Genomic DNA, 14164 nt, shown 5'->3' with positions numbered 1-14164 from the left:
ATCTTGATGAACTTAAGATTGCCATAATGTCACCTACCTTGACAGTTTGTGAACAGTAAATCATTTAGTCATCTTGATGAACTTAAGATTGCCATAATGTCGCCTACCTTGACAGTTTGTGAAGTTCAGAGATCAGATAATCCAAGTGCCTGATGCGCGGAGCTGCTACAGACAGTAGAGAGAGGGGAGAGCGGCAAAGAGGGGGAGTCCTTCTGAACTTATTTTCCCACCACAGCGCAACATGCTCTGAATAATGAGCCACAGGCATTTCTGGGCACCCCTTGGTCCTGTCTTAAAAAACTGGGAACAATGAAAATGTAACTAGATTCAAACAGTTGCAGATGAGCTGCTCCATTGCGAAGGGTGGGGGGGGAGGACTAAGTCTGATACCCATGTCCCATTTGGGTCCCAGGCCTAGTTTGTGCCTGTTGTCCTGGTGTGAGTTAATAGCATCCCTTTTTACTCTCCAGTGTCTCAGAGTTTGAATAACAAATTATAGTCATTCTAGAATTAAGCCATAAAAGGATAGTTTTAAGGAAGACCAACCGATTTTCTTTTGAGGCTTAAGAGAAAACAAAATCCTTGGCAAGTCTTACCAGGTTTCTGACACCCTAAAACACAGCCTATTTTGGTGGAGATGTTAACACTCTTTGTCAAACAACTACCTGTTGGTTCAGGCCAATGCATCCCCCAGTCCTTAGCCCCTGGCCCTGCAGTTTGGGTGAACAGTGCTTCCCATGGCTGAGGAGGCCTAAGCAATAGGAGGAGGCAAATGTCTCCTGAGGCTAGGTCTGCACGTGGGGCCTTCTCATCCCAACCATCCCTGAGCCCCTCTGAAGGTGGGACATGATGAGCTAAGTTCCTGAGCAGACCGGAGAGAGTTCTAGTTTGTTTTAAAAAAATCAGAAAGCCTGTTTTCTAATGTGAAGCTACAACAGACGTGCCTGCTTTTTTTCTGAGTGGAAAAGGATGAAAAAGAACCATTTGCCTTTTTTGTTCACTTTTCATAATTTCATCTTTGTCCACCTGCCTTTTCTCAGCCAGACTGAATAGAGGGATTCTTCATCAAGTGCTTCCAACATGCCTGGCCTGCGATGGGCAGTCCCGTTTATAAAAAGAGCAAGAAGGGTAGGCAAGGCCAGGAGACGAAGTGTTTTAAAGGACTTCGTCTTGAAAGACCAAAGTACTGATAACCTGATGGCAGCAGCAATAGTAAAGAAGGGATGACTCATTTAGAATGATGGTTTTTGTTTTTTTCAAAACACCTGAAATTTTACTCATGGTACAAAAGTATTTAATAAGCGCCACGTTGGTACAGAAAAACGCACAGCCTACAGCTAGCTCATCCTTTAAAACCAGAACAGCCAAGTGAAAAGTCAGTAGAGAGTCTTATTTTTACTTTAAAAATAAAAAAAGCAACAAAAAAACAACTAAGGTATACATTGGGAATTGAACTACTATAGTTTTTCTTTCTAGAGAGGTGACATCCATGTTTTCTGGTCAGTAATGTTCTATCAAACATTGTACTAAACCAGTGTACTAAATCCAAGCAGACAGATGACCAGTAAAGCTGTTTGCTACCTCCTACTGAGCTAGACCAGTGGAACACTATCTTGGTAGGATTATTTTGACAGCAAGAAGGAAGTGCACAGCCCCTACCCCAACAGAAAACCTAAGGAGCTGTTCTACATAGAAAGGGTTTTAAGCAAACCTGCACAAATACTAACATGCTCTAAGAAAAGGAAACCTTTTAGACCACTTCCAGCATACATTCATTGGTGCCCAGTAAAACAGGAACACCAATATGGAAAGCATTTTTGCTTTCATAGCACTAACAGCTAAAAAGCACACAGCAATATAATACTTTGATCTTGAAGTGGGTAATCATGGAAGTTCCAAGATTATATCCACTAGGTTAGCCTGAGTATTCATTTATAAAAATGTTTTCAAAAACACATAAATGAGAGTTATAGAAACAATGGGACTACATCAGGACCAGTAGAAGACAGTAAAGTGATACAAGGACTGTACGTGTAAGACTAGGAACTGATTTTCACAAGTACCTTTTTAGGTAAAGGACAACTCTCTAAGTCGATTCCTACCTCCAAGACTAGCTGTGATAGTAGGAGTTTCAGAAATCTTGAGATGGGTACCTAGCTTGAGTTAAACCCTAGATAAATACTCCCAGTCAAAAACCCCACTGAGGCTGCAGGACTGAAACTCTGACCCATATAAAAAGCTGTGAGTGCACAAAAAGCCTGGTGGGAGGGCTTCCCTGGTGGCGCAGTGGTTGAGAGTCCGCCTGCCGATGCAGGGGACACGGGTTCGTGCCCTGGTCCGGGAAGATCCCACATGCTGCGGAGCGGCTGGGCCCATGACCCATGGCCGCTGAGCCTGTGCATCCGAAGCCTGTGCTCCGCAACGCGAGAGGCCACAGCAGTGAGAGGCCCGCGTACCGCAAAAAAAAAAAAAATGCCTGGTGGGACATGCAAGGCCTGCTGGGCCAAGAGAGTTGGTGATGGTGGGTTCTTCCAACAAGGACACACCAACACATATGCTGGGGAAGTGCCCCCCAGGTGGAATGCTGGACTTGGGCTTGGTGCAGGAGCCAGACTCAGAAGCTCCTGAAAGAGGTGTCTACTCAGGGCGGAGTACTAGGGTTACTGAAGACAAGCACGTGTCCCAGGAAGGTCGGGTCATTTTCTTCTGACCCATCAATACTTAACATTAACAAAGAGTTGCAGAACAGAGTCAGTGATTCCAAGATGTATTCTTCAGACAACATCAGCCAAAGCCTCTCCCAGTCTATTGGGCTGGTGATGTCTAGAAAGATCCCATTACCTGGAGGTGGGACCTAGGGCCGCAGATTGTTCTGGGAAGCTGTCATAGAAGATGATTTGCACAATGAAGTCACCACTAAACCGCTGCTTAAGTCCAGTCCCCGGCCTTCTTTTTCCTACATGAGAAGAGAGCAACTTTAAGAGGCAAGAGACAAAAAAAAGTCCTTTCTAGCTCATAACAGGGAAGGAAGTGTTCAGGGTGGGCCACCAGGGAGCACACAGGAAGAGGGAGTGATTTTGCATTTTTATTCAGAGCTGGTCACTCTTTAAAAATGCACCTCTTGGGGACTTCTCTGGCAGTCCAGTGGTTAAGACTCCACGCTTCCACTGCAGGGGGCACGGGTTCGATCCCTGGTCCCTTGGTTGGGGAACTAAGATCCCACATGCCACGAGGCGCAGCCAAAAAAACGAAAAAATGACCTCTCTTCACTGAAAAACATTTCTTTTTCCTATTAAGAACCTGTACTCCAAGAAAAGCAAGGCAATCAGACCTGTTTTTTGGCTTTGTCCTTTTGATTATTTAGGAACCCTATAAGGTGCCTGGGACCTGTTTCACCAAAACCATGAGAATGTAATTCCTTGTTAAGGGTCCCAGGCCCCGGCCAGCAGAGGACAGCAGCTTGCTCTGCTGATACTGGCCAGTCTTACAGAGAGGAGCACAGGGGGTGGTTTGTGCTCGACAGGTCTACTTGGAACTTTCTAAGCAGTTCACTGTGACTAAACAGACAGAGGAACTTACTGCTCTATAGTCCAGAAACATTTCTTTAAAAGCCAGAAAATCTGTAAACGTGAGCAGCATGTCGAAAATGTCACCGGCCACTTCATCTTTATGGTGCCTGCAAAAGAAAAGGGGCTGCTTCATGAATGAATGATGATACAGACTGTCTCTTTGAGATTTCCCTCAAAGGTCTGGAGGGCCTCCCACCCAGGACCTAACCAAGTGCTCTAAAGCTTGATATTCAAGCACTGAGGAAAACAAGGGGGAGGGTGTTCTTTCAGAGTTGAGGGTAAAAAGACGTAAGAAAGCAGAGTCAAGCTCAACTCACTGTAAAGTTGTAGTGAAAGCCGCCATGTTAAATCCAGGAATCCGCTCCAACAGCTGTTCTTCTATATACTTTTCTACCAAAGAAATCTAACAGTGGAAAGGATCTTGGTCAGACTGTGCTTTAAGAAAACAAAGCTTCTCTTCAGAAAGCCTGTCCTCCAGCCCTTTGAAAACATTTCCTAAGAGCCTATTCTGTGTGCCTGGCTCCCCGCGAGTGCTGGGAGAACCCAGAGAACCCAAACCCAAACCCAGCTCCTGTCCTCAGTGAGCACACCCCCTGTGCCCTGGCCCACCCGTGGGAGAGGCATTTGCAGGTAATTACGATGTAACAAGAGGAATGCTCCAAGGTGGGTAGGGATAGGGAGCAGAAGGGCTCCCACTCCCCACGGCGGGAAGGGAGGAGTGAAGTAAGTGGGGGCTTTTCTGCCTGGGTAGACAGAATCTGTGCGGAAAGAACATATAAAAAAGCACACAGTTGGAGGTAATCGCAGGTTCCTTAAAAGCTGAGGCTTGGCTTAAGAAACCTTCTTCGACTCTGCCACACTTCCATGTTAAGGGAAGAAAGTCCTGGAGGCTCAAACCTCTTCTCGGACCGATGAGATCATAACAGGAGGCTGCACGAGGCCTTGGCATAGGGCAAAGACCCAAGGGGTCAAGAGTCGAGGTCCCTGGGTTCTAGTCTTGGTTTTGCCACCAACTACTTAGTGATCTTGGTCTTGGTTTTCACTTTTATCAAACAGTCGTGCATACCTGGCTGGATTATGTAGTAGGAAAAAATAGTGTGTGAAAGCCCAAAAGGTCAAAAGTATGTAAGTGCAAGGTATGGTGAATCCACATACTGTAACTGAAAGCAGGATTATGATAAAGCCAAACATGTTTTAAAACAGAAGACGAAGTCATTAAATATTTGGAAAACAGCCCCAAGAACTGTGCAGAGGAAAACAACAGGAGGTGAAGACTAAATCAGATTCTAATTAGGCTTCCCGGCAGGGTGCTGATGGCAGATTAAGTTGAGCAGATTTCAACATCACTTGATCCTAAATTCATAATTTAAAGAAATCCTAATCTCCAGTAAGAGAAACAGGAATCCACTTACATATTCATTAAAAATAGGTGTGTAGGTGAGCTTATTCTCTTCTGTGTCTTCAAACTCCTGGTAGTACTTGTCCATGAAATTCCTCTGTAATAACTGGAACTCATCATCTGAACCGCAATAGGAAAAATGTACTCTTTTTAGTGGAGACTAAAAACCATTCTGATTTCTAAACAGGCAGGAAGAAATGTCAGCAGAACTGCTTTATGGATGGCCAGTCTCTAGGAGGGGAAAGCTGAAGGTGTTAACCGTACAGTTTCGCGGCATGAAGCGCCTTCACGCTGCTGTGCAACCACCACTATCCTCTAGTCCACTTTAACCAGGGTGGCTTGGGAACTCCACAAAGGGTTGTCTTAATATAATTTCAGCAGCAGTGGTGTAAACAGTGTAGTGATTAAATGCATGGGCTCTGATAGAGGCTAGACTACCTGGGTTCAAATCCCACCTCGGCCACTTACAACTGTGTGACCTTCGGCCTGTTACTTTATTTCTCTAAGCCCCAGTTTCTTCATTGGAAAAATGAGGATGATCAGAGTACCTATCCTGTAAGACTTGCTATGTGGAATTTAGATGAGAATTCATGTATAGAGATTGGTTCATAGCAAACATTAAGGTTTATGGTATTTAGGGTATTTTAACAACCAAACAGAATATAACTTCTAAAAATAAAAGGAAAGCTTCATAAATGACCTAGACTTTGGAATAAATACCCTGGGCTTTCCCACAGCACACAGGTTACTCATAGAGGCCAAAAGAAAGTATTCCTCAGCATTCCCCAGAAATCCTCAGATCCACATGGGATCTTAACAGTGAAACATTTGCATTTAGGAGTTAAGGGTATGAACCTTTACAGGACCCGAAGGTATAAAAACTTGGTCAATGATTTTTCACTAAACAAGGCTAAGAAATACAGCTAGTAACACCAAACAACAGTGTTCTTTTCCTAATTCTCAGAAAACTTAAAGTCAACAGACAAGATTTTCTCAAATTTTTCTCTCCCACATATTTGTCTTAAATGGTTGGTGCCTATTACTGCTTATTACTTAGCAGGACTTATGGATGCCAAAATGAATCCACAAATTCGAACTCAGAACCCAGCTGAAGTATGACATCTTGTTCCTCACGAACATGTGTGCTATGGCTATGGTATTTTTAAATTAATTAATTAATTAATTTTTGGCTGCGTTGGGTCTTCGCTGCTGTGTGCAGGCTTTCTCTGGTTGTGGCGAGCTGGGGGCTACTCTTCCTTGAGGTGCACAGGCTTCTCATTGCGGTGGCTTCTCTTGTTGCAGAGCACAGGCTCTAGGGCGCAGGCTTCAGTAGTTGTGGCTCGCGGGCTCAGCAGTTGTGACACACGGGCTTAGTTGCTCTGCGGCATGTGGGATCTTCTTGGACCAGGGCTCGAACCCGTGTTCCATGCACTGGTAGACAAAATTAACCACTGCGCCACCAGGGAAGTCCCAATGGCTATGGTATTACACTGTGATTTATATCACAAAATATTAAAACACAAGACTAAAAATTGATTTTACTCTCTGAAATAAACTAGGTTAATATTTTCTGAAGTTTTGCCAAGAGCCCCATAACTTCAAGGTGCCCCATTACCTGAATAAGTCCCTTCAGGGGACTGAATCTATGGTTACTAGTTACTTAAAGGAGTAGGGGCTGTAGCCTGTAAAGCAAAGCACAATAAGGCTTACTTTGTATTACAGTACGTTACATTAAACATTACATGCAGCTTCATGTTTTCTCTCTTTTTGAAAATTAACTCTCCAAATGGATTTCAACGTCCTTAAAAGCAAGGGCCTAAAACCTAAAAAGCACAGGCAAGGAAGCTTACCCATGATAATGTCTTCTAAATATCCAACCACAGCATCAAATTCTGCATCAGAGGCGGAAGAGCTGAAAAATACGCCTGGATTAGGAGCTGTTTCAGATTAATTCCTCTTTTTTTCAAAATGTATTATGGACATTTTCAAATAAACTTCCCATCAACTAGCTTTAAAAATTAATAATGATTACTGTCTAATTCAGCAATGCCACACAGAAGAAAACACATTTGACACATCTGTGACATCAAAGTTGAATGCAATGGCTCCACTTTCATAAAACATGATACGACCCAAGGACTTACAACAGGGACAAATAAAAGGGGCAAAGGCTCACAGCGGACATCTTAAGGCTCCTCGCATTTATTTCGTTGGGGTCCTACTCACCGCATTTTCGCTATCACCCCACACCAATCTGCTTGTGGGCGCGCGTAAACTTGGTGCGGTTAAGACACTGGCCGGGAAGGGGGGCAATTAGAACCCCTGGGGGTAGTGGTGGTGGTCTTCTGACCCGTGGTCGGGCCTCTGCAGCTCAAACTCGCCAGGTTTTGCTGACGACCAAGGATTGGAGGCGGGGGGGCATTGTGACAGAGGCGTGTATCATCGCATGACACCGCACTGCACTCCTGTCCTCCAGGGCTGAACCCCGCGGTCGCCGCGGCGGCAGAGCCGGCCGCGGGAACTGGGGCGGAGTCTTCTTGCTCTCCCACCCACACCGGGGATCCTGGTTTCGCAGGGCGGAGGCAGAGGCCGAGGCCAAGCGCCGGCAGCCCCGACCTTCAGCCTCCCGGGCTCGTGCGGCGTCACTCACAAGGACAGCGCGAAGCTCTCTTCCTCTAGAGCGTCCATCGCCGCCGCCGCGTCCATCGCCAACGCCGCATCCACCGCGCGCGGGGCAGCGGGCCCGCCGGGCTTCTACCCCGCCCGAGGCCCGGGAGCAGCCTCCGCTCTGCTCCGCAGAGCCCCAACCGGCATGGGGAAGGCCTCGCAGCCGAGGCCTCGGCCAGTTCACGGCCCAACCGAGTAGCGCCTGCGCACGACACCCCGGCCTCAGGCTCCCTGGCTGCTGCCACGCGCTAGCCGGGCCGCACTTAACTCGTCGCTGCCGCCTAGGGGGTCCCGGCGTCCGTTACCGCGCCCACTCCGCCTTCACCAAGGCCTCCGCGACCCTTCCGCCGCCTCGCGGCTCTCAGCAGCCAATCACAGGCGTGCGTTGCCAAACGCCAGGGGCGGGGCAAAGATAGGGAGAGGAAGTGAGGGAAAGGGATGGAGGGTCGCGAACGGAAGTCGGACCTCTTTGAGCAGGTCAGGGGCTCTCTCACGTATACTCACTCTGTGGGGTGATTAAATCTGACGTCGTCCCCATTTTGAAGAGGAAGGAATCCAAGCCCAGAGAGAGCCTTCATTTCCTCACTTGCAACTTGGAATGAATTACAAGATTTAAGATGAAGCTTCAGGTCGTTTAAAGCGGGTTTTAAGAGCACTGTAAATCGAAAATCTCTTGAGAGCCAATCCCTTAGCTTTTGAGCCAGATAATGAAGACCTCTGATTTGCGAGACAGTTACTCCCTCTCGTGGAAGGATCGCCCCACCGCAAGAAGTGGAGGTATTGTAATTTACATCATAAGTATAATATTCACATCAAAAAGATTATTCGGCACTAACTGGTTTCTTGGGTAATTAGGCAAGATAAAAGTTGACAGAACCACTTTGAGCAACTACATCAGGTGACTTTGCTCCAGGAAAAGTACCCCTCCAAAACTGACGAATTTTGCAAAAGGATACCCTAGATCTGTTTTCTCCTGATTGGATCACTAGACATTGTGTCTCTTCGGTTGCATTTTATTTTTTGGCCAAATGTCTGGTACATGTCTAGAGGAATTTTAGGTATGGCTTAAGTTTGATCTGTGGGTCAGATGGCCAGTCTGAATAAATTGACATTTTTGAATGGACATAAAATAGATATCAGTGGGATGTGGAACTAAAAATGGTTACCATGACACAGTTGTATCCAGAGTGAGATCAATTCTCAGAGGTACTACTTCTGCTTACCACCAAGTAGAAGGCAGGCATCCAGAAAGATTTGCTGAATAACTGGACGGAGTTCTGTAAGTCAAACACTGGTCACACAGCTCAAGGCAAACTCAGCAATTTCCTCATGACCTACTTTCTCTATAAACCACACTTACTTCTGCTGGACTAAATGAACTTGCCCACACGTTCTACTGCTAATACATATATGGGATCAGAGCAGAGGAGGAAACTTGATTTCATCTTTTCTGGTTATCTAATGCTGTTACGCCACCAGAAAACTTATTGGCTAAAAAAACTCAATTATTTTGCTCTCTAGTCTGCAATTTGGACAGGACTTGGTAGGGACAGCTAGTCTCTGTTCCACTTGGCATCAGTTAGGGTAGCTGGAATGGGGCTAGAGAAGCCTCTTCCAAGAAGCTTACTCATGTGGCTGGCAAATCAGTATTGGCTAGGGTAGCTCAGTTGTGGATGTTGAACAGAGGACCTGGGAGGTGGGAGGTGATCACCGTTCCTCTCCACATAGGTCTTCCCATGGATGCTTGGGTTTTCTCACACCATGGCAGCTAGGTCCAAGAGCAAATATTTCAAGAGACGGGACGTGGAAGCTGCCAGTCACTCAATGGCCTGGGACCAGAAACTGGCTCAGTATCCCTTCCACTGCATTCAGTTGTTCAAGCAAACATAGAGCCCACCCAGATTTAAGGGGAGGGGGCAGAAATTTCATTTATAGCTGGGAGGAATGTCAAAGAATTTGTGGCCCTCTTTAGTCCACGTCACCATCTCTGGCTCTAAGAACAAGTGGGAATAAAGAATAATAGGTATCCACCTATTCAGGCATGTGCCAGATACTGTGATACACATTTAAAAACACATTGTTTCCTTTTAAAATACTTGAAACCCTATGAGAAAACCCCCCAAAACTCTAAAAAGTATTATCTCCATTTTACATATTAGGAAACTAAGGCCTAGAAGTTAAGTACTTGCATACAGGTAATAGGCGGCATAGCGGGGTTGGAACCTGGGTCCGCCCCACTCCTAAGAGCCTAACCATCAAGTTATGTATGGTCCCAATCCCCGAGTTGTCAAATAATATTCCTGGAAATCAGAACATGATGTTTTTCTGCTGAAAACAGAATGGCGGACTTTTTGTAGAAAAATAGAAAATTCACTTGTATATATGAAATATTTTCCATTAATAATACTTTCTTCATTCATTTTGGGTTGGCATTAAGAATTGTTTTATGTGACTAAATAGCAAGAAAATGGACAATCTTGGAAACTGCTGATCTTAGTTTTCTTGGTTACATAATCAAGATGGTTGAAATTCATGCAAAAGGCATTTTCTGCTAATGAAATTGTTTTGGTTTCTGTGATTGAATCATCATTCCCTGGCATTCTGCAAATGGCACCATGACTTTATCCTGCTCTATCAATATCATTCAAAAAACACAGCAATTATTAAAATCTTTTTGGCTGGAACCCCGGGGTCATTTCCCCAATGACTCATTGCAGAAATTACTACAAATTACCTATTTTTCCATCTACTTTTTTCTCTCTCCACTGAATTTACAGACCACTTTTACCTCTCTGCTGGACTACTTAAAAGTCTCCCTACTGGTCATATTACTTCCATTTTTTGCTTGTTCTCTATACTGCCCCCCTTCCAACCCCACTCCAATTCCATTCTCCAAATAGAAGCCGAGCCACCTTTAAAACTTATTTATCAAAGCATACTTACATGCTTAAACTCCTTTGTTTTCTATTGCACTTAGGATAAAATACAAAATCCTGAACATGGCCTTCACGAGCAGTTCCCTGACCTCTCCAACCCTGGAGCATGCTTTTCTACCCACTCAGTTCCTACCTTACTAGTTCAAGGGACTTCCATCTGATCCTGGGGCCTACTGAGCTCCTTTCCTCCTTAGTTAAGGCCTTTGCCTATAATGTGTTCACCTAGCTACCCAGTCCTAGAAGCCTGTCCTCAGTCTCTCTGCCTGGCTATATCCCTAGGTTCTACTTCCTCCTTTAAGTTTTTTTTTTTGTAATGGATTTATGATTTCTTTTTATTTATTTAATTAATTTATTTTTGGCTGCGTTGGGTCTTCCTTGCTGCGCACAGGCTTTCTCTAGTTGCAGCAAGCGGGGGCTACTCTTTGTTGCGGTGCGCGGGCTTCTCATTGCGGTGGCCTCTCTTGTTGTGGCGCACGGGCTTAGTTGCTCCGTGGTATGTGGAATCTTCCCGGACCAGGGCTCGAACCCGTGTCCCCTGCACTGGCAGGCGGATTCTTAACCACTGTGACACCAGGGAAGTCCCTCCTCTAAGTTTTTACCAATATTACTCCTTCAGTGAGTTTTCTCCCTTTCCCCTCATCTAAATTAGGTTCCCCTTGTTCTTTCTCAAAGGCACCCTATTTTCTTTCAGGGCACCAAAAATTTATTACAATAAGGAAAAATATAGTTTTCTCCCCACTACCAGATGTCAGCTCCACGAACAGATCTGTTTTGTATACCGTATAGGTGCAGTGCCCAGAACATATTAGGTGTCCAATAAAGGTTTGCTGGATGAATAAGTGATTAACCTTATTTCTTAATTCTAATACTTGATTCTGTCCTACCCTGGAAAGTATAAACCTGAGAGTATAATATCTTGGAACCTTAGCAGCAGGCACCAATGAAAGTTGTGAAATCTTAGTCAAAAAAGGCAACAAATGTTTTATTTCTTCAATGCAAATTACTGTATTCACCACAAGCTAAAGAAGAGAACATATATATATATATATATATATATATATATATATTTATATATATTTTTGAATTTACGGAAGACTAAAGACATGGAAAAAATCCAGCACCCCAACAAGTACGGCCAGGAAGGAAATCAGGTCTGTAATAGGACAATTTAATGAACTACAAACAAGAAAGGGTGGCAAAGGAAGAAAAAAATGTGCATTGAATTTAAGACACTGTAAAACTCAGAAGACATATTTACTATTCAAGTATAAACTCAGTAAGGACTTGGCATAAATTGAAAGGCAGCTGCTGAGGTACACCATTATAAAATAAGTTCTATGAATTTACAATTCTACCTTCCAATTTTCTGGGAGAAAAAACCAAACTCTTGAAGGTCTTCACCAGAGACCCTGAGAGGGAATAACACTTTGGATGAAGACATAGTCAACAATCCATGATTGAATTTCCTATTCAAAAACATGTATTTATTTTAAACAATAGGAATACGTGCTCTCAGACTGACCTCTAAGAGTTTTTGAGACTACTGGTTCAAGAGTTGCAAAGTATATTACCTCCCAAAACAATACTGATTAAAAAAAATTTTTTTAAACAAAAAACAGAGAGACCTCATTTGATGGTAGCTTAAAAATACCCTAAATACCAAATTTTCTCCAGTCTAACATTGCGATTAATTTAAGAATTCCTCCTGCGTTGTTAAAACATTTTTTCCTCACAAAATGTGGGTACTGAAATTGGATAAAAACACCATGAATGTGAAAATACCACCAATTTTCTGCAGTTAAAAAAAACTAGAATGTTCTTTGGAATCACTGAAATATCAAAAATTTGGGTTTTTTCCTACAGTCTGTGCACCTTCTTTCAGGCCCTCCATGTTGCTTGTAGTATTGACCTGTGTGATTCTAGTTTCATAGATTCAAGTCTTGCAATATCCATGCTTAACACACCGGTGGCTCTCTGACCAATGGGAAGTTATGCTTAACCCAGAAACGCTGTCATTTACTTCTCCATAATGACTTCTGCCCAAAATAAAAACTTTAGAATATGAGACAAAACATCCTGTGTTAAACAATCAAATGAACCCAACCTGGAGAAATCCGGTGTGGTTTCAACACTCAGGAGGGCATTGTCTCCTATTGTTTCTCATGGAAGTACTGCAGGCCTAGCTGTTAGCATTCAGCTCTCCTTGGTCTTAAAAGGAATTTCTCAGGGCTGGCAAGTTGGGTTAGATTCTAGGAGAATTTTGTCTTTGACAAACTATCGTTTTTTAGCATAAAATCTGGCCATGGCTATAAGTTTCAATGTGCGTACAACTGATTTGAGAAATTTTTTTTCTTTGTTTTTCTTTTCAACATTGGCTGGAATTGAGTAGAAGTAAGTCCATGATGCCTCTTCACGTGTGTCATGAAATATGAGAAATCTGTCTGACTCTAGACACTATTTCTTTACGACACAATGGGCAGGTCTCCAGTTGCAAGGCACAATCCATGCACAGGTCACTGAGGAGAAAGACATAAATGCCAGTTAGGTCAGTGCTTCAAAAGGTCAGACTGACAATCTGCTGACTCCACCTAAAATGTTAACAAGCATGTTAACTGAAAGGGTAATAATCGCACATGGCTAAAACAAAAAGTAAATATATAAACAGCAAGTCTCTCTTCCATTTCTGATCCTCAATCTTCCTCTTCTGAGGAATAAGTTAAAAGTTCATGTGCATTCTTCCAGAAAGTCTATATGTACATAGCCTATACATACAGATGTGTATATGTAGGTAGAGATACAATGCTATTTTTTCCCAGACAGCTAGCCATCTATCCCAATATCATTTGCTGAATAGTCCTTCTCTCACCACAGATTTGACATGATGCCTTTATCATACGTTAAATTTTTCTTTGTAGTCAGTTCTATTTCTGGGCTTCTGTTCCATTGTTGTGTCATTCTTTTCATATACTGGGGCAAAACTATTAACCTTTCTTTAAGTATAGTTGATTTACATTATTGTATTAGTTTCAGGCGTACAACATAGTGATTAAAATTTTTTATAAATTATACTCCAATTAAAGCTAGGGACTTCCCTGGTGGTCCAGCGGTTAAGAATCTGCCTTCCAGTGCAAGGGACGCAGGTTTGATCCCTGGTCGGGGAACTAAGATCCCACATGCCACGGGGCAACTAAGCCCTAGCGCCGCAACTACTGATCCTGCTCCCCACAACTAGAAAGCCCCTGTACACTGCAACCACAGAGCCCTCACACTCTGGAGCCCGCACGCCACAACTAGAGAGAAGCCTGTGCACCAAAATGAAAGATCCTGCGTGCCTCAATTAAGACCAGACGCAGCCAAAAATAAATAAATAAATACATAAAAAAAAAGATATTGGCTATCGTCCCTGTGCTGGACAATATATCCTCATAGCTTATTTATTTTATACATAGTAGTTTGGACCTCTTAATCCCCTGCCCCTATCTAGCTCCCGCCCTCTTCCCACTGGTAACTGCTAGTTTGTTCTCTATATCTGTAAGTCTGTTTCTGTTTTGTTATATTCACTCGTTTGTTTTATTTTAGATTCCACATATAAG

At 43.7% G+C, this 14164-nt stretch overlaps 2 protein-coding genes across 5 annotated transcripts in view; both read right to left on the bottom strand.

Annotated features, from left to right (window-relative positions):
* Positions 1–1369: 1369 nt before the first annotated feature.
* On the bottom strand, positions 1370–8341 carry ARL2BP (ADP ribosylation factor like GTPase 2 binding protein). Of its 3 annotated transcripts, none has more exons than XM_067718878.1 (6): positions 8140–8341; positions 6819–6880; positions 4982–5088; positions 3887–3972; positions 3580–3676; positions 1370–2956 (listed from the first exon to the last, which is right to left on the bottom strand). In XM_067718878.1, exons 1-6 carry the CDS (start codon positions 8211–8213, stop codon positions 2855–2857), a joined length of 528 nt encoding a protein of 175 aa, XP_067574979.1. In that variant the 5' UTR covers positions 8214–8341; the 3' UTR covers positions 1370–2854. The 3 variants fall into 3 exon arrangements, with proteins under 3 accessions (XP_067574979.1, XP_067574980.1, XP_067574982.1); XM_067718879.1 differs by lacking the exon at positions 8140–8341 and adding an exon at positions 7619–7759; XM_067718881.1 differs by lacking the exon at positions 8140–8341 and adding an exon at positions 7195–7418.
* A 3377-nt stretch (positions 8342–11718) lies between these two features.
* The window catches only part of RSPRY1 (ring finger and SPRY domain containing 1), a 46595-nt gene continuing 44149 nt past the window's right edge, over positions 11719–14164 (bottom strand). For both annotated transcript variants that reach the window (XM_067718875.1, XM_067718876.1), the window contains exon 15: positions 11719–13087. In XM_067718875.1, coding sequence (XP_067574976.1) covers positions 12991–13087 — 97 coding nt within the window. In that variant the 3' untranslated portion in view covers positions 11719–12990. The remainder of the gene's footprint in view (positions 13088–14164) is intronic.

Source organism: Pseudorca crassidens, chromosome 20, assembly GCF_039906515.1.
Source record: "Pseudorca crassidens isolate mPseCra1 chromosome 20, mPseCra1.hap1, whole genome shotgun sequence".
In the NCBI taxonomy this organism is placed as follows: domain Eukaryota; kingdom Metazoa; phylum Chordata; class Mammalia; order Artiodactyla; family Delphinidae; genus Pseudorca; species Pseudorca crassidens.
The sequence above is the reverse complement of the archived record's forward strand: the minus strand, read 5'-3'. Positions and strand labels throughout refer to the sequence as shown.

Coding starts and splice junctions, on each gene's coding strand:
- ARL2BP (XM_067718878.1), bottom strand. CDS start 8,213: ATGAAGGCTCTCTCTGGGCTTGGATTCCTTCCTCTTCAAAATGGGGAC. Junction 5,089..6,818: donor TTTAGAAGACATTATCATGG/GTAAGCTTCCTT, acceptor ATTGCGGTTCAG/ATGATGAGTTCCAGTTATTA. Junction 3,677..3,886: donor GCTTTCACTACAACTTTACA/GTGAGTTGAGCT, acceptor TTTCTTTTGCAG/GCACCATAAAGATGAAGTGG.